We start from the raw sequence: 19273 nt of genomic DNA, 5'->3' as shown, positions 1-19273 counted from the left end.
CATTTGGGTGCCTCAGACTGCCAAAGTGAGAGGTTAAAGGTATTGGTGAATGCGGCAGCCGATTGATCAGTGCAGGGCGTTGGAATTTGGCCAGGGACCCCAACTGGGCTGGATGCTTTTTGTGGGTCCAGTTCTCACATCGGTCTCAGAGACAGAAATCACAGGGTTATCTGGGGCTGTGGAGGTTCGCGAAGCTTCCTCCATGGTCTGACGGTCAAAGTGAGCATAGAAGGCATTGAGCTCATCTGGAAGTGAAGCGTTGCAGTCACCTATGTCTCTGGGCTGATAGTTTTCAGGCCCTGGCTCGGCTGTAAAATATCCTCCAGGTTTGGTCCAGAATTGCCATTTTGCCCGTGAGATGGCTTTCTGGAGATCGTACCTGGACCTCTTGTTATTAACTTGGTTGCCAGACTTGAATACCACGAATCTGGCCTTCAACAGATTGTGGATCACATGGTTTGCCCAGGGCTAGGGCGCTCTCTCTCCCTCCCACTGTAGCAGTACCTCCGCTGGACGACTGGAGGCGCCTGTGAGCTGCAGCCGGCGCGGTGGGAGGTGTTTTCACACCAGTGAATCTGCCTCAGTATTTCTGTGCGAGAGGCGGTGTCTGCTCTCAGAGCCCAGCGCGGAGAAACAGAGGCGCAGAGAGAAAGCGAGACATTCGCAAAAACAACCTCGGAGCTGTACAGCGGGTCAGGATGGTGTTGGTAGCGTTCGGCTGCTGGAGAGAGATCGGCCTCTGGTTGCTGTGCTTTGTCGCTGGGGCGCTGGGTGTGGAGGTGAGTCCTTGTATGAAGCCGGATCAGTGTCGATGTCAAAGCGCCTCTCACTCTCTCTCTCTCCCGCCCTCCCTCCCTCCATCTCCCAGGATTGTCTGAAAATGCACGGCGTGCAGGGAGAGGGGGACGAGGAAGGAGAGGGGGATATGATGGGAGCAATGGTGGGATTGGGGGAGAGGGAGGGTGGAGAGCAGGATGGGGAGGGAAGGGATAGAGGTGAGAGAGGCGGTGGAGAGGGAGGGCGGAGGTAGGGATGGGGAGGAAAAGGAATGGAGAGAGATGGGAGGAATGGAAAGAGATGGGTGGAGAGAGGGAGATGGAGAGACAGGGCAGAGGAAGATGGAGGGACTGTGACAGAGGATGGAGAAGGTGTAGCAGAAGGGGAGTGCGGGAGAACGATGCAGAAATGGGAGTGGGAGATTGAAGAGCGATGAGGCCAGAGAGGTGTCAGATTTTAAGAGAGGAGGGATGAGGTAGTGATGGGTGGGGATCTGGAGAAATGTAAGGTAAACGAGGGGGTAGGCAGAGGGTGGCGAGAGAGGGAGAGACAATGGGTAACTGTGGGCATGCAATCAGACAATGGGTGATTGTGGTGACGTTACTGTGACCGTCGAGAGACGCAGAGACGGCAGCGCTGACACCGACTGGTATCTCAGTCGGTCAGCAGCTGGCAACGGGGGAAGGGCTGGGCTGGGGTGGGGTGGCCGAGGCAGGGAAGGACTGGGGGAGGGAGATGAATTGGGGGGGGGGGGAGAGAGAGAACGAAGGTGACAGAGGGAAAAGGGGAGAGGTAGGGAGAATGGGGGAAAGAAACGAGGGGAGCAGGAAGAGAGGAGGGTGAGAAATGGAGATGGGGGGAGGTGAAGAGAGAGTTGGGAGGAGAGAAGGGGGGCAGAGATAGGGTACAGGGAGATGGGGGAGGCGGTGCGAGGGAGACACAGAAGGAGGTGAGGAGAGGGATCAGCCAGTCAGAACAGTGCAGACGAGGCTGGATCAAGGAGACCTTGAGACGAGCAGACTAAAGGTTAACAAATCAGGGAGAGAGCACAGTCAGGGGGAAGACAGGGGAAGGGCAGGGACAGAAGAGAGAAGGGACAGAGGGAGGAAAGGTGGGGCAGAATGAAGGGCTGGGAGAGAGTGGAGAAAAATGAAGGGTAGGATAGAGGGAATGAGAGGGAAGGAAGGGGAGGATGGAGGAAGCAAATGACAGCGAAGGAGCTAAGGGAAGGTAGGGAGCGAGGGATAAGGGGAGGTGGAGAGGTATAGTTGGAGGGGGAGAGGGAGGTGGAGGGTGAAAGGGGAAGTGGAGGGGAGAGGGGGCGATGAAGGGGAGGGAAGAGGAGGGAGTGGGAGGGGCGAGGGAGATGGAGGGGTAGGGGAGTGAGAAGATGTGGAAAAGAGAGGAAAGTGGAGAAAAGGAGACAGTGATGACGAGGGAGGGATGGAAGGAGAAAGTGGAGAGAGGCAGGAAGAGAATGGGGCAGGGTGTAGGGAGAGGGAGAATAGGGCAGGGTATAGGGAGAGAGCGAATGGGGCAGGGAATAGGGGAGAGAGGGATGTGGTAGGGTGTAGGGGGATTGAGGAATGTGGTAGGGTGTAGGGGGAGAGAGAATGGAGCAGGGTGTAGGGAGAGGGTAAATGGGGCAGGGTGTAGGGGGAGAGAGAATGGGGCAGGGTGTAGGGAGAGAGAGAATGGGGCAGGGTGTAGTGAGAGGGAGAATGGGGCAGGGTGTAGGGAGAGGGAGAATGGGGCAGGGTGTAGGGGAGAGAGGGATGTGGTAGGGTGTAGGGGGAGGGAGAATGCGGTAGGGTGTAGGGAGAGGGAGAATGGGGCAGGGTGTAGGGAGCGGGAGAATGGAGCAGGGTATAGGGGAGAGAGGGATGTGGTAGGGGGTAGCGGGAATAGAAAATGGAGCAGGGTGTAGGGGGAGGGAGAATGGGGCAGGGTGTAGGGAGAGAGAGAATGGGGCAGCGTGTAGGGAGAGGGAGAATGGGGCAAGGTGTAGGGAGAGGGAGAATGGGGCAGGGTGTAGGGAGAGGGAGAATGCGGCAGGGTATAGGGGAGAGAGGGATGTGGTAGGGTGTAGGGGGAGAGAAGGATGTGGTAGTGTGTGGGGGGAGAGAGAGAATGGAGCAGGGTCTAGGGAGAGGGTAAATTGGGCAGGGTGTAGGGAGAGGGAGAATGGGGCAGGGTGTAGGGGGAGAGAGAATGGGACAGGGTGTAGGGAGAGGGAGAATGGGGCAGGGTGTAGGGAGAGGGTGAATGCGGCAGGGTGCAGAGGGAGAGAGAATGGGGCAGGGTGTAGGGAGAGGGAGAATGGGGGAGGGTGTGGGGGAGAGAGGGATATGGTAGGGTGTAGGGGGAGAGAGGGATGTGGTCGGGTGTAGGGGAGAGAGGGATGTGGTAGGGTGTATGGGGAGAGAGAATGGGGCAGGGTGTAGGGAGAGGGTAAATGGGGCAGTGTGTAGGGGGAGAGAGAATGGGCCAGGGTGTAGGGAGAGGGAGAATGGGGCAGGGTGTAGGGAGAGGGAGAATGGGGCAGGGTGTAGGGAGAGGGTAAATGGGGCAGGGTGTAGAGGGAGAGAGAAAGGGGCAGGGTGTAGGGAGAGGGAATGGGGCAGGATGTAGGGAGAGGGAGAATGGGACAGGGTGTAGGGAGAAGGAGAATGGGGCAGGGTGTAGGGAGAGGGAGAATGGGGCAGGGTGTAGGGGAGGGAGAATGGGGCATGGTGTAGGGAGAGGGAGAATGGGGCAGGATGTAGGGAGAGGGAGAATGGGGCAGGGTGTAGGGAGAGGGAGAATGCGGCAGGGTGCAGAGGGAGAGAGAATGGGGTAGGGTGTAGGGAGAGGGTAAATGGGGCAGTGTGTAGGGGGAGAGAGAATGGGGCAGGGAGTAGGGAGAGGGAGAATGGGGCAGTGTGTAGGGAGAGGGAGAATGGAGCAGGGTGTAGGGAGAGGGAGAATGGGGCAGGGTTTAGGGGGAGAGGGAGAATGGGGCAGGGTGTAGGGGAGAGAGGGATGTGGTAGGGTGTAGGGGGAGGGAGAATGCGGTAGGGTGCAGAGGGAGAGAGAATGGGGCAGGGTGTAGGGAGAGGGAGAATGGGGGAGGGTGTGGGGGAGAGAGGGATGTGGTAGGGTGTAGGGGGAGGGAGAATGCGGTAGGGTGTAGGGAGAGGGAGAATGGGGCAGGGTGTAGGGAGCGGGAGAATGGAGCAGGGAATAAGGGAGAGAGGGATGTGGTAGGGGGTAGGGGGAATAGAGAATGGGGCAGGGTGTAGGGGGAGGGAGAATGGGGCAGGGTGTAGGGAGAGAGAGAATGGGGCAGCGTGTAGGGAGAGGGAGAATGGGGCAGGGTGTAGGGAGAGGGAGAATGGGGCAGGGTGTAGGGAGAGGGAGAATGGGGCAGGGTGTAGGGAGAGGGAGAATGGGGCAGGGTGTAGGGGAAGAGAGGGATGTGGTAGGGTGTAGGGGGAGGGAGAATGCGGTAGGTTGTAGGGAGAGGGTAAATGGGGCAGTGTGTAGGGGGAGAGAGAATGGGGCAGGATGTAGGGAGAGGGAGAATGCGGCAGGGTGCAGAAGGAGAGAGAATGGGGCAGGGTGTAGGGAGAAGGAGAATGGGGGAGAGAGGGATGTGGTAGGGGATAGGGGGAGAGAGGGATGTGGTAGGGTGTATGGGGAGAGAGAATGGGGCAGGGTGTAAGGAGAGGGTAAATGGGGCAGTGTGTAGGGGAGAGACAATGGGGCAGGGTGTAGGGAGAGGGAATGGGGCAGGATGTAGGGAGAGGGAGAATGGGACAGGGTGTAGGGAGAAGGAGAATGGGGCAGGGTGTTGGGAGAGGGAGAATGGGGCATGGTGTAGGGAGAGGGAGAATGGGGCAGGGTGTAGGGGGAGAGAGAATGGGGCAGGGTGTAGGGAGAGGGAGAATGGGGCAGTGTGTAGGGAGAGGGAGAATGGGGCAGGGTGTAGGGAGCGGGAGAATAGAGCAGGGTGTAGGGGGAGAGAGGGATGTGGTAGGGTGTAGGGGGAGAGAGGGATGTGGTAGGGTGTAGGGGGAGAGAGAATGGGGCAGGGTGTAGGGAGAGGGTAAATGGGGCAGTGTGTCGGGGAGAGAATGGGGCAGGGAGTAGGGAGAGGGAGAATGGGGCGGTGTGTAGGGAGAGGAAGAATGGGGCAGGGTGTAGAGAGAGAGCGAATGGGGCAGGGTGTAGGGGAGAGAGGGATGTGGTCGGGTGTAGGGGAGAGAGGGATGTGGTAGGGTGTAGGGGGAGAGAGAATGGGGCAGGGTGTAGGGAGAGGGAATGGGGTAGGGTGTAGGGAGAGGGAGAATGGGGTAGGGTGTAGGGAGAAGGAGAATGGGGCAAGGGTGTAGGGAGAGGGAGAATGGGACAGGGAGTAGGGAGAGGGAGAATGGGGCAGGGTGTAGGGAGAGAGAGAATGGGGCAGGGTGTGGGGGAGGGAGAGTGGGGCAGGGTGTAGGGAGATGGAGAATGGGGCAGGGTGTAGGAAGAGGGAGAATAGGGCAGGGTGTAGGGAGAGAGAGAATGGGGCAGGGTGTAGGGGGAGGGAGAGTGGAGCAGGGTGTAGGGGGAGGGAGAATGGGGCAGGGTGTAGGGAGAGAGAGAATGGGGCAGGGTGTGGGGGAGGGAGAGTGGGGCAGGGTTTAGGGAGATGGAGAATGGGGCAGGGTGTAGGAAGAGGGAGAATAGGGCAGGGTGTAGGGAGAGAGAGAATGGGGCAGGGTGTGGGGGAGGGAGAGTGGGGCAGGGTGTAGGGAGATGGAGAATGGGGCAGGGTGTAGGAAGAGGGAGAATAGGGCAGGGTGTAGGGGGAGATAGGGATGTGGTAGGGTGTAGAGGGAGAGGGAATGGGGTAGGGTTTAGTCTGAAAGGGAATGGTGATGGATGTAGGGAGTGAGAGACAAAGAGAGCAAATAGGGTACAGTGTAGTAAGAGACAGATGGAGTTGGGTGTAGGGAGAGGGAGGAAATGGAGTAGGGTGTAGGGAGAGAGGGGGGAATAGGATAGGATGTAAGGAAGGAGGGATGAATGGGGTATAGTGACGGATGAGGGAGAAAATGGGGTAGGACGTAGGGAGTGGAAGGGCATAGAGTGAAGGAGAGAATGGGGAAGGTGTTGGTAGAGAAAGGGAATGAGGCGGTGTAGGGAGTGAGAGAGGAAATAGCAAAGGGTGTAGGGAGAGGGAGTGGATAGGGTGTAGGGAGGGAGGGAATGGGGTCGGGTTTTGGGAGGGAGAGAATGTGGTAGGGTTTTGGGAGATACAGGAAAAGGGGTAGCATGTAGAGAGAGAGGGAATGTTGGTTGCAGGGAGAGAAAGGGAATGTGGTAGACTAGTGAGAGAGTGAGGTAATGGGGCAGGGAGGGAGAGTGGGAATGTAGGATATAGGGAGAGAAAAGAAATGTGGTAGACTAGCAAGAGAGGGACGTAATGGGGTAGGGGTTAGGGAGGGAGAGCGGGAATGCGGTAGTGTGTACAGAGAGAGCAAGGCAGACTGGAAGATTTATGAGTGGCAAATGAGAGTTACTAAAGACAGCAGGGACAGGGTTGGATGGGGAGAGTGTAATGAAGAGGGAGAGGAGGGGTCGAATGTGATTGAGGGAAGGGTGGAGTTTCATACAGAGACTGTGGAGAGAGAGGGAGGAGTAGATGAGTGTGTTGGAGTCGCAGTGAGGAACATTGGTGAGGCGGGGAGACAGGACAGTGAGGGGAGGAAATGTGGAGGATGACCTGCCACAACAGACTCGTCCCGTGATTGGAGCTGACTGCAGTCAGCCCAGGAGCTGTGAAACATGGGGAGAGGGAGCATGCTTCTCTCCTAGAAAATATCTGACCTCTATATTGAAATTTCACAGCAGGACCAACATATGCCAGAAATTTCCAGCATCAAAGGAAAGCCAAGACTGGGGCTGGAAAGGAGCTGGGGGCAATGTGTTTAAGGACTAGGGGAGACCTCCATCACACCTCAAACCGAACTTCAGCCTTCATCCCAAGACCTGAACTCACCCCAGCTCTGGAGTACCCAGGTCACATCCAGTCACACAGAGATAGAGTGGGGAACCGCCATGTCTGTGATCCCCTTTGGCCCCTACACTGCTCCCCATCTCAGAAACCCTCTAGAGCCCACACAAATCTCATCTCTGTATTCCTCTACACTGTGCGTGTGTGTGTGTGTGTGTGTGTGTGTTTCTCTCAATAGGGAGGCATTCCTCATCATGGACCTTCACCTTCAGAGACCTGCCATTTTTCATTACCGCTGTCAAGGAGCAAGTACCGGAGGCTCAAGACCCACACTCAATGATTCAGGAACAGCTTCTTCCCCTCCGCCATCAGATTTCTGAATGGTCCATGAACCCACGAACACAACGTCACGATTCCTCTTTTGCACTGATTCTCTATTTTGTGATTCTAAACTTTAGTGATTTTTATGACTTTAAATGTTTTGCTAACACAAAAGAGCAAATTTCACAAAATATGTCAGTGATATTAAACCTGATTCCGACATATACTTCCAATACACTCGCAACAATATACTCCCTCCACACCTTCTCGTCAGAAACTACTGGAGTCAGACACAGTGAATCTCCCTCCACACCATCCCATTACACACTCCTGGGGTCAGACACAGAGTGAAGCTCCCTCCACACTGTCCCATCTCACACTCCCAGGGTCAGACCTAGAGTGAAGCTCCCTCCACACTGTCCCATCACGCACTCCTGGGGTCAGACACAGAGTGAAGCTCCCTCCACACCGTCCCATCACACACTCCCGGGGTCAGACACAGAGTGAAGCTCCCTCCACACTGTCCCATCACACACTCCCAGGGTCAGACACAGAGTGAAGCTCCCTCCACACTGTCCCATCACACGCTCCCGGGGTCAGACACAGAGTGAAGCTCCCTCCACACTGTCCCATCACACACTCCCAGGGTCAGACACAGAGTGAAGCTCCCTCCACACCGTCCCATCACACACTCCCGGGGTCAGACACAGAGTGAAGCTCCCTCCACACCGTCCCATCACACACTCCCGGGGTCAGACACAGAGTGAAGCTCCCTCCACACTGCCCCATCACACACTCCCGGGGTCAGACACAGAGTGAAGCTCCTCCACACTGCCCCATCACACACCCCGAAGCACCCTCCACACTGTCCCATCTCACACTCCCAGGTCAGACCTAGAGTGAAGCTCCCTCCACACCGTCCCATCACACGCTCCCGGGGTCAGACACAGAGTGAAGCTCCCTCCACACCGTCCCATCACACACTCCCGGGGTCAGACACAGAGTGAAGCTCCCTCCACACTGCCCCATCACACACTCCCGGGGTCAGACACAGAGTGAAGCTCCCTCCACACTGCCCATCACACACCCCGAAGCACCCTCCACACTGTCCCATCTCACACTCCCAGGGTCAGACCTAGAGTGAAGCTCCCTCCACACCGTCCCATCACACACTCCTGGGGTCAGACACAGAGTGAAGCTCCCTCCACACTGTCCCATCTCACACTCCCAGGGTCAGACCTAGAGTGAAGCTCCCTCCACACCGTCCCATCACACGCTCCCGGGGTCAGACACAGAGTGAAGCTCCCTCCACACCGTCCCATCACACACTCCGGGGTCAGACACAGAATGAGGCACTCTGACATGCAGTGCTTTCTCACTGCTGTTCTCACTCTCACAGACTGTCTCACTCTCACAAGTCTGCCAGTGTGGTGTTGGGGTTCAGGGACAGTGGAAGTACAGACATAGCTGGGGCCTGTATCCTGTCTCTGATCCACCCCAGAATATTCCGCAGCAGCTGATACTGGAGCCAATCTTTCCTCAGGGATCTGTTGCCATGGCGACAGGCCAGCTCTGGTGGGATTGGTCGTTGTGGAAACGGGCCTTCAAGCCTTGGAGCCTCAGAGAGTTGGAAGAAGGAAAGGAACCTACATTGTCTCCTTCTTTCCCCTGAACTGCTTTACCTCTCCCTCCCCATTTCCCCTACCTCTCAACTCTCTCTCCCCTTTTTCCCTTGTCCTCCATACTCCACCACTCCCCACTCTCCCCGTTCTCCCTCTTTCCCCCATTCACACCACCACTCATCCTCCACTCTCCCACCTCTCACCCCCTCACTCCTCACATCTCTGCCCTCATCCCACCCCTTCTCACCCCCTTGCTCCCCGCACACCCTCAACTCTCCTCCCCACTCTCGCCCCCACTGTCCCACCACATCCCCTCAAATTGCCTCAACCCCGCCCTCACCTCCCCCCACTCTCAGCATCTCCCCTCCCTTCTGCTTAACCCCCTCCATTCTTCCCTCTCTCCCCCTCCTCTTCATCCCCCTCCTCTTCCACCACCCCCTCTTCCCTCTTCTTCCCCCTCCCTTCTGTACTCTCTCTCCTCTACCCCCTCAACCCTTCCCCTCCACTCTCCCCCCTTGCCACCCCTCACCACTTCTGCTCTCTTACTCCCCCTCTTCATACCCCCTCCTCTTCAACCCCCTCCTCCAACCCCTTCCTCTTCAACCCCCCTTACACCACCCCCTCCTCATCCTCTTCACCCCCTCCTCTTTCACCACCCCTCTTACTTCTCACTTCTCTTTCTCCTCTACCCTCTCAACCCCTACCCCTCCCCTCTCACCACTCCCCTCCACTCTCCTCCCCTCGCTCCCCCTTCAACCCCCCTTGCCACTTCCACTCTCCTACTTCTTCCCCCTCTTCACCCCTCCTCCTCTTCACTCCCCTCCTCCACTTCACTCGCTCTCCCTTTCCAGCCCCCTACCCAGCACCCACTTCCTCTTCTAGCCCCTCTCCCCTTTCCACTCCTTTCTTCTTCTTCTTTTTTCTCTCTCTCTCTCTCTCTCTCACACTTTCTCCCCCCCCCACCCGCCTGGTTATATGTGAGGGGAGTTGCTACCTCTGCAGGGAGTACAGTTTGTTGTACAGTCTTTCTGGTGTCATAAGGACTGGTTATAGAAGTGGTTGTGGTGTCGGGGAGGTAAGGTTGAGCCACCCATTCGAACCACCATGGTTCATGTGGGAAGAGTGCTCCCACTTTGCTGTTGGAGCGGGGAGGGAGTCCCTGGGTTGAGACCAGCTGACAATGAAAGAATGGCCAATAGATTTCCTGGTCAGGGAAAGAGGGGACCCTGAGGGTGTTAGTGTTTCCCTGCCTACCCCCCACCCCCCCCGCTACCCATGCCCTTCTGGGTGGGAGAGGTGGAGGTTTCGGGATAGCTGCAGTGTGTTAGTGCACACTACAGCTGGTGGTGACAAGAGGTGTTGTTTGGGAGAGATGGGTGGATGGGGAAACGATCGAGCTGTCTACTCTGTCCCAGACAGTGTCAAGCTTCTCGAGAACTATTGGAGCCGCCCTCCTCCTGGGAAGTGGGGCGAGTCCTGTTACCCTCCTGACCTTGTAGAATAGGGGTACAGACAACAACCCCCTGACCCTTTGCTCCAGGAAATAGTTCCCTCCCATTACCTTTATTTCCATTATTTCTTTTATTTCAGACAGACCCCCCACTGTTCCCACAGCCTCACCCTCTCTGTTCGTTCACCCCCAAGAGACCTCTTTCCTCCCCCCCCCGATGAAATCCCATCACTACGCGTCCCCTCTGCTCTGAGGACATTCACTCTCAGAACTTCTCCACGGAAATCATGTCCTTCAGTTGTTCCCGTAAACCCCCCTTCCACTCCCTCTCCACAATTGCGGCACTGTCCCCAAAGAGTGTCACTCACGCTCAGTGGAGCCTTCGGAGAGGGTGCAAAAGAGGTTCACCAGGATGCTGCCTGGATTAGAGGGATTGGACAAACTTGGGTTGTTTTCTCTGCAGAGGCTGAGGAGAGTCCTGATAAAGGTTTATAAAGTTATGAGAAGCACAGACAGAGTTGACACCCCTTTTCTCCGGGTTGAAATGTCTAATAGTGGAGGGCGTGGATTTAAAGTGGAAGAATGAAGGTTCAAAGTAGATGTGTGGGACAAGTTTGTTTCACAGAGAGTGACAGGTGCCTGGAGTGTGCTGCCAGGGGTAGTGGTGGAGGCAGACATGATAGAAGTGTTTAAGGGGCTCTTAGATAGATAAATGGATATTGTGTAGGCAGAAAAACTTAGATGTTATTGGTTAATTAGTTCCGTATAACATCTGCATCTCTCAGAACCTATTAAATTCTATCAGGTCTTTCCTCAGCCTCCACCGCTCCAGAGAAAACAACATGTTTGTCCAACCTCTATAGCTCATACTCTTTAATCCAGAGAGCATCCTGGTGAACCTCTTCTACACCCTCTTAAAGCCTCCACACGCTTCCTAGTAGTAGGGTAGCCAGAACTGAATGCAGTACTCCACCCGCATGTCCCACTATTTCCCGCACATCTCCTGCCACCATAACAGGGATAGGGTTCCCTTTTCCTTACCTAGCATCCAATGTGCCCCACCCTTCCAACTCCAGCACATCGTTCTGTCTATCTCCTGCCTGCCCCCACCTACAACTAAACACGCCTTCCCCTTCCTTTCCAGTCCTGATGAAGGAACTCAGCCCAAAACGTCAACTGTTCATTCCCCTCTGTAGATGCTGCCTGGCCTGCTGAGTTCCTCCCTCACTTTCTGTGTGTTACTCTGGATTTCCAACATCTGCAGAATCTACTGCATTTATGCATTACTCCAAGTGCGGACTGACTAGAATTTTGTAACGTTGCAGCATAACTTCCTGACTCTTGAACTCAATAAAGGCAAGCTTGCCATTCACTTTCTTTAACACCCTATGAACCTGTGTGGCCATTTTCAGGGAGCTGTTGTCTTCGGCTTCAAGCTCCCTCTGTCCCTTTACATGTGATTAAATTCACGTTTGCCTCACCGGTAACCCTTCTCACCATTGACAACAGCACCAACCTTAGAGAGTCACAGAGCCTGGAAGCTGGTCCTTTGGCCCAATCTGTCCATTTCAACCAAGGAGCCTACTTATTCTATTGCCTGTATTTGGCCTAAACCCCTGTGAACTTTTCCTATCCACATACCTGTCCAAGTATCTTTTCAATGTTATTAATGTACCTGCCCAAACCACTTGCTCTGGCAACTCGTTTCATATATCCACCACGCACTGAGTAAAAGGTTGTTCCTCAGGTCGTCTATAAATCTCTCCCCTCCCACATGGCCAAGTGGACTAGCGACCTGAAGGTCGTGAGTTCGAGCCCCAGCCGAGGCAATGTGTTGTGGCCTTGAGCAAGGCACTTAATCACACATTGCTCTGCGACGACACTGGTGCCAAGCTGTATGGGTCCTAATGCCCTTCCCTTGGACAACATCGGTGTCGTGGAGAGGGGAGACTTGCAGCATGGGCAACTGCTGGTCTTCCATACAACCTTGCCCAGGCCTGCACCCTGGAGAGTGAAGACTTTCCAGGCGCAGATCCATGGTCTCGCAAGACTAACGGATGCCCACCTTAAAACTGTGTCCTCTAGTTGAGACTCCCCACCCTGGGAGAAGAGTGCAGTGACCATCCACCTCATCTATGCCCCTCTAAAAGGTCACCCCTCAGCTACCACTTCAGGGAAAACACTCCTAGTCTAGCCAGTATTTTTTTTAACCTTTTTATCTTTATGCCAAGCGGTGGGTACCTGGGATGTGCTGGTAGGGTGGTGGTGGAGGCAGATTTGATGGAAGTGTATTTGAGGCTGTTAGATAGGCACAGTGACATGCAGGATATAGAACGGAGGATATAGAGATTGTATAGGCAGAAGGAAATCAGTTTAATTCAGCATCATGTTTGACACACGCTGTGGGCAAAATCTTTCCCTTTTCACCTTAAACCTGTGCCCTCTAGTTTTAAACTCCCCTAACCTGGGGAAAAGACTATGACATTCCACCTTATCTATGCCCCTCATAGGTTTATAAACCTCTATATGGTCACCTCTCGGCTTCCTTCATTCCAGGGAAAACAGTCCCAGACTATCACAGGAACTCAGCAGGTCAGGCAGCATCTATGGAAATGAATAAATACTCGACATTTCCACAGCTTCATCCTGACCAGCTGAGTTCCTCCAGCATTTTGTGTATTTTGCTCTGGATTTTCAGCATCTGCAAAATATCTTGTGTTTAGTTCCAGACTATCTAGCCTCTCCTTATAACTAAAGCCCTGCTTATAACTGAAGTGACCTGAACCCTCTCCAGATTAATGACATCATTCCTATACCTACGTGATGAGAACTTAGTCATAGTCATAGTCATAGTCATAGTCATACTTTATTGATCCTGGGGGAAATTGGTTTTCGTTACAGTTGCACCATAAATAATAAATAGTAATAGTAATAGTCATGGAAATAATAAATAGTAATAGAATAGTAATAAATAGTTAAATAGTAATATGTAAATTATGCCAGTAAATTATGAAATAAGTCCAGGACCAGCCTATCGGCTCAGGGTGTCTGACCCTCCAAGGGAAGAGTTGTAAAGTTTGATGGCCACAGGCAGGAATGACTTCCTATGACGCTCTGTGCTGCATCTCGGAGGAATGAGTCTCTGGCTGAATGTACTCCTGTGCCCAGCCAGTACATTATGTAGTGGATGGGAGACATTGTCCAAGATGGCATGCAACTTGGACAGCATCCTCTTTTCAGACACCAGCATCAGAGCGTCCAGTTCCATCCCCACAACATCACTGGCCTTACGAATGAGTTTGTTGATTCTGTTGGTGTCTGCTACCCTCAGCCTGCTGCCCCAGCACACAACAGCAAACATGATAGCACTGGCCACCACAGACTCGTAGAACATCCTCAGCATCATCCGGCAGATGTTAAAGGACCTCAGTCTCCTCAGGAAATAGAGACGGCTCTGACCCTTCTTGTAGACAGCCTCAGTGTTCTTAGACCAGTCCAGTTTCTTGTTGCAATACTCCCAGTGTGGTCTCACAGCTGTAACATGGCACCCCAGCTCCTGCATCAGTGCCCAGACAGATGATGGCCAATATGAGAAAATGACCATAGAATCAGATTTATTATCGTTGCCTTTGATGATCTGAAATCTGTTGCTTTGCAACAGCAATGAGAAGAAGGCATGTCCTAGATGGTGAGGGTTCTTGTTGTTAGACGCTGCCTTCCTGAGGCAGAGTCTTTTGAAGATGTCCTCAATGGTGGGGAGGGTTGTGTCTGTGATGGAGCTGCTGCCTCTTGTAACATGTGCATTGGAGCTTCCATACCAGGGGCTGATGCAAACACGCTTCTCTCCACCGTACGTCTGTAGACATTTATAAGAAACTTTGGTGACATACCAAATCTCCTGGAACTCCTAAGTAGAGCCACTCATGTACCTTTGTGATTGTATTAATGTATTGGGCCCTGGATAAATCCTCTGCGATATTGATGCCCGGGAGCTTGAAACTGCTCACCCTTTCCACTGCTGACCTCTCGATGAGGACGCGTGTGTGTTCTCCTGACTTCTCCCTCCTGAAGTCCACAATCCTCTGTCTTACTGACACTGAGTGTGAGGTTGTTTTTGTGACACCGCTGAACCACCTGATCTACCTCACTCCTGTACGCCTCCAAGTACCTGAGATTCTACCAAGAGCAGTCGTGTCACTGGTGAATTTATTGATGACATTTGAGCAGTGCTTAGTTACGCAGTCATGGGCGTAGAGAGAGCAGAGCAAGCTGGCTTGTACTCCCTTTAAGTTAAGAAGAATGAACTGGACTTGGTTTATCATTGTCACATATAACAAGTGAAAGGCTTGTCTTGCATACTGTTCATACAAATCAGTACATTACAGTGTGCATTGGCATAGAACAAGGTAAAACATAACAGAATGCAGAATAATTTGTAACAGTGACAGAGAATGCAGTGCATGTAGGCAATAAGGGACAAGGTCATCTCGAGGTAGACTGTGAGGTCACAAGTACAACTTACTGTACTAGGGAACTGTTCAATAGTCTTATAACAGTGGGATAGAAGCAGACTTTGAGCCCAGTGGAAGGTACCTTCAGGCTTTCGTGTCTTCAGCCTGATGGGAGGGGGTGAAGAACGAATGTCAGGGTTGATTATGTTGGCTACTTAACCAAGGCAGTGGGAAGTGTAGATAAAGTGCATGGCGGGGAGTCTGTTTTCCGTGATGTACTGACCCACGTCCACAATTCTCGGCAGTTTCTTGCGGTCATGGGCAGAGAGTTGCCATACCAACCTGTGATGTATCCATAAACATTGGCGATGGGTAGGGACACGCCAAATTCCTTCTGAAGAGATAGTGGGATTGGTGAGCTTTTTCGGTCATGATGCAGCAGTGAAACGTACTGTTCTTACTGGGCTTCAGAGGATTAGGTATGAGGCAGTTGTTTCCCTCAGATGAGGAAGCTAGGATCAGGGGTCCCATCCATGACAGAGTTGGTGAGGCTCCTCCTGGAGTACTTTGTGTGGCTTTGGTCAGCCAGCTATCGGAAGGATGCCATTAATTTGGAAGGAGTGCGGAGGAGCTTTACAAAGATGTTGCAAGAACTTGAGGCCCGGATCATGAAGAGAGGCTGATCAGGTTGGGACTTTATTTCTTGGTGTGTTGGAGACTGGGGGATGACTTTCTAGAGGTGTGTAAAATCATGAGGGGCAGAGATAGGGTGAACGTAGCTTTTCCCTGTGATTAGAGATCAAGAACTAGAGGCTTGTTGATCTCTAATCCTAGGTTTGAAGTGAGAGGAGAGAGATTCAATAGAAACCTGAGGGGAAATTTCTTCACCCAGAGGGTGGCCTGTATATGGAACGAGTGATGTGACTGAGGCAAGTACATTAATGTTTAAGTGACACTTGGACAGGTAAATGAATAGGAAAGATTTAGAGCAGGGGTCCCTTGCCTTTTTTATGTCATGGACTGTCTACCATTAATCGAGGGTGCTGAGAACCCCCAGGTTGGCAAGCACTGGTACAGATGAAAATGCAGGCAAATGGTTCTAGCTTGGGATGGGAATCCTGGTTGCCATGGACCAGTTGGGCCACAGGGCCTGTTTCCTTACTGTGTGACTTCACCCACAGGATTGGAGATTCGCTCAATTTTTTTTATCTCTAGAGGATTCGTTGCTGTGTTCACTGGATTTCTAACCGGGGTGGGGGTGGGTGAAGGAGACCTGGAAATTGGCGATTTGGCTGTGTGGTGTAATAACAACAACCTCTCACTCAATGTCAATAAAACAAAGGCACTAATTGTAGACTTCAGGAAAAGGAAACCAGGGGCTCATGAGCTAGTAATCATTGGAGGATCAGAGGAGGAGAGGGTCAGTAACTGTAAATTCCTAGGTGTTACTCTCTCAGAGGACCTGTCCTAGACCCATCATATGAATATAATTGCAAAGAAAGCACAACAGTGCCTCTACTTCCTCAGGAGTCTGCGGAGATTTGACATGCCATCAAAATCCTTGACAAACTTCCATTGAGCAACCATTGAGCATCCATTGAGCACATCTACGTGAAATGTTGCCGTAGAAAAGCAGCATCCATCGTCAGAGATCCTCACCACCCAGGCCATCCTCTTTTCTCACTGCTGCCATCAGGTAGAAGGTACTGATGCCTCAGGATTTGCACCACCAGGTTTAAGAACAGTTACTACCCCTCAACCATCAGGCTCTTGAACAAGAGGGGATAACTACACTCATTCTATTTCTGGTGTTCCCACAACTGATGGTCTCACTTTAAGGACTCTTTATCTTATTATTTCACGCTGGTTATTTATTGCTATTTATTTATCTTTGCATTTGCCCAGTTTGCTGTTCATTGATCCTGTTTACAGTTACTGTTCTATAGATTTGCTAAGTATGCCCTCAGAAAAAGGAGCTCAGGGTTGTATGTGGTGACATGTATGTACTCTGAGAATAAATTTTACTTTGAGCTTTGAGCTGGAAGGCTGGAAGATGAATGGGGAAACAGAAATGGTGGTGGGTGGGGGGATGGCCTCTCGCTTCTGTTTCTGAAGGACATAGAAACGTAAAAACATAGACATCTACAGCACATTACAGGCCCTTTGGCCCACAATATTGTGTCGACCATGTAACCTATTCTAGAAGCTGCCTAGAATTTCCCTCTATTTTTCTAAGTTCCATGTACCTATCTAAGAGTCCCTTAAAAGAACCTATCGTATCCACCTCAACCACCTTCGCTGGCAGTGCAGTCCCATCACTCTCTGTGTGGAAAACTTACCTCTGACTATCGTATCCACCTCAACCACCTTCGCTGGCAGTGCAGTCCCATCACTCTCTGTGTGGAAAACTTTCCTCTGACTATCGTATCCACCTCAACCACCTTCGCTGGCAGTGCAGTCCCATCACTCTCTGTGTGGAAAACTTTCCTCTGACTATCGTATCCATCTCAACCACCTTCGCTGGCAGTGCAGCCCCACCACTCTCTGTGTGGAAAACTTTCCTCTGACTATCGTATCCACCTCAACCACCTTCGCTGGCAGTGCAGTCCCACCACTCTCTGTGTGGAAAACTTTCCTCTGACTATGGTATCCACCTCAACCACCTTCGCTGGCAGTGCAGCCCCACCACTCTCTGTGTGGAAAACTTTCCTCTGACTATCGTATCCACCTCAACCACCTTCGCTGGCAGTGCAGCCCCACCACTCTCTGTGTGGAAAACTTTCCTCTGACTATCGTATCCACCTCAACCACCTTCGCTGGCAGTGCAGCCCCACCACTCTCTGTGTGGAAAACTTTCCTCTGACTATCGTATCCACCTCAACCACCTTCGCTGGCAGTGCAGCCCCACCACTCTCTGTGTGGAAAACTTTCCTCTGACTATGGTATCCACCTCAACCACCTTCGCTGGCAGTGCAGTCCCACCACTCTCTGTGTGGAAAACTTTCCTCTGACTATGGTATCCACCTCAACCACCTTCGCTGGCAGTGCAGTCCCACCACTCTCTGTGTGGAAAACTTTCCTCTGACTATCGTATCCACCTCAACCACCTTCGCTGGCAGTGCAGCCCCACCACACTCTGTGTGGAAAACTTTCCTCTGACTATGGTATCCACCTCAACCACCTTCGCTGGCAGTGCAGTCCCACCACTCTCTGTGTGGAAAACTTTCCTCTGACTATCGTATCCACCTCAACCACCTTCGCTGGCAGTGCAGTCCCATCACTCTCTGTGTGGAAAACTTTCCTCTGACTATGGTATCCACCTCAACCACCTTCGCTGGCAGTGCAGCCCCACCACTCTCTGTGTGGAAAACTTTCCTCTGACTATCGTATCCACCTCAACCACCTTCGCTGGCAGTGCAGTCCCATCACTCTCTGTGTGGAAAACTTTCCTCTGACTATCGTATCCACCTCAACCACCTTCGCTGGCAGTGCAGTCCCACCACTCTCTGTGTGGAAAACTTTCCTCTGACTATGGTATCCACCTCAACCACCTTCGCTGGCAGTGCAGCCCCACCACTCTCTGTGTGGAAAACTTTCCTCTGACTATGGTATCCACCTCAACCACCTTCGCTGGCAGTGCAGTCCCACCACTCTCTGTGTGGAAAACTTTCCTCTGACTATCGTATCCACCTCAACCACCTTCGCTGGTGGAAAACTTTCCTCTGACTATGGTATCCACCTCAACCACCTTCGCTGGCAGTGCAGTCCCACCACTCTCTGTGTGGAAAACTTTCCTCTGACTATGGTATCCACCTCAACCACCTTCGCTGGCAGTGCAGTCCCACCACTCTCTGTGTGGAAAACTTTCCTCTGACTATCGTATCCACCTCAACCACCTTCGCTGGCAGTGCAGTCCCACCACTCTCTGTGTGGAAAACTTTCCTCTGACTATCGTATCCACCTCAACCACCTTCGCTGGCAGTGCAGCCCCACCACTCTCTGTGTGGAAAACTTTCCTCTGACTATCGTATCCACCTCAACCACCTTCGCTGGCAGTGCAGCCCCACCACTCTCTGTGTGGAAAACTTTCCTCTGACTATGGTATCCACCTCAACCACCTTCGCTGGCAGTGCAGTCCCATCACTCTCTGTGTGGAAAACTTTCCTCTGACTATCGTATCCACCTCAACCACCTTCGCTGGCAGTGCAGTCCCATCACTCTCTGTGTGGAAAACTTTCCTCTGACTATCGTATCCACCTCAACCACCTTCGCTGGCAGTGCAGTCCCACCACTGTCTGTGTGGAAAACTTTCCTCTGACTATCGTATCCACCTCAACCACCTTCGCTGGCAGTGCAGCCCCACCACTCTCTGTGTGGAAAACTTTCCTCTGACTATGGTATCCACCTCAACCACCTTCGCTGGCAGTGCAGTCCCATCACTCTCTGTGTGGAAAACTTTCCTCTGACTATGGTATCCACCTCAACCACCTTCGCTGGCAGTGCAGTCCCATCACTCTCTGTGTGGAAAACTTTCCTCTGACTATCGTATCCACCTCAACCACCTTCGCTGGCAGTGCAGTCCCATCACTCTCTGTGTGGAAAACTTTCCTCTGACTATCGTATCCACCTCAACCACCTTCGCTGGCAGTGCAGTCCCACCACTCTCTGTGTG

The 19273-nt window shown here is 52.8% G+C and overlaps 1 protein-coding gene across 2 annotated transcripts in view; it reads left to right on the top strand.

The window, feature by feature from the left end:
* Window positions 1-559: 559 nt before the first annotated feature.
* The window catches only part of aplp1 (amyloid beta (A4) precursor-like protein 1), a 50565-nt gene continuing 31851 nt past the window's right edge, over window positions 560-19273 (top strand). For both annotated transcript variants that reach the window (XM_072266220.1, XM_072266219.1), the window contains exon 1: window positions 560-779. In XM_072266220.1, the coding sequence (XP_072122321.1) occupies window positions 699-779 (81 nt within the window). In that variant the 5' untranslated portion in view covers window positions 560-698. The remainder of the gene's footprint in view (window positions 780-19273) is intronic.

This window comes from Mobula birostris, chromosome 8, assembly GCF_030028105.1.
Source record: "Mobula birostris isolate sMobBir1 chromosome 8, sMobBir1.hap1, whole genome shotgun sequence".
Classification (NCBI taxonomy): domain Eukaryota; kingdom Metazoa; phylum Chordata; class Chondrichthyes; order Myliobatiformes; family Myliobatidae; genus Mobula; species Mobula birostris.
This window is presented reverse-complemented; position numbering and strand designations above follow the sequence as displayed.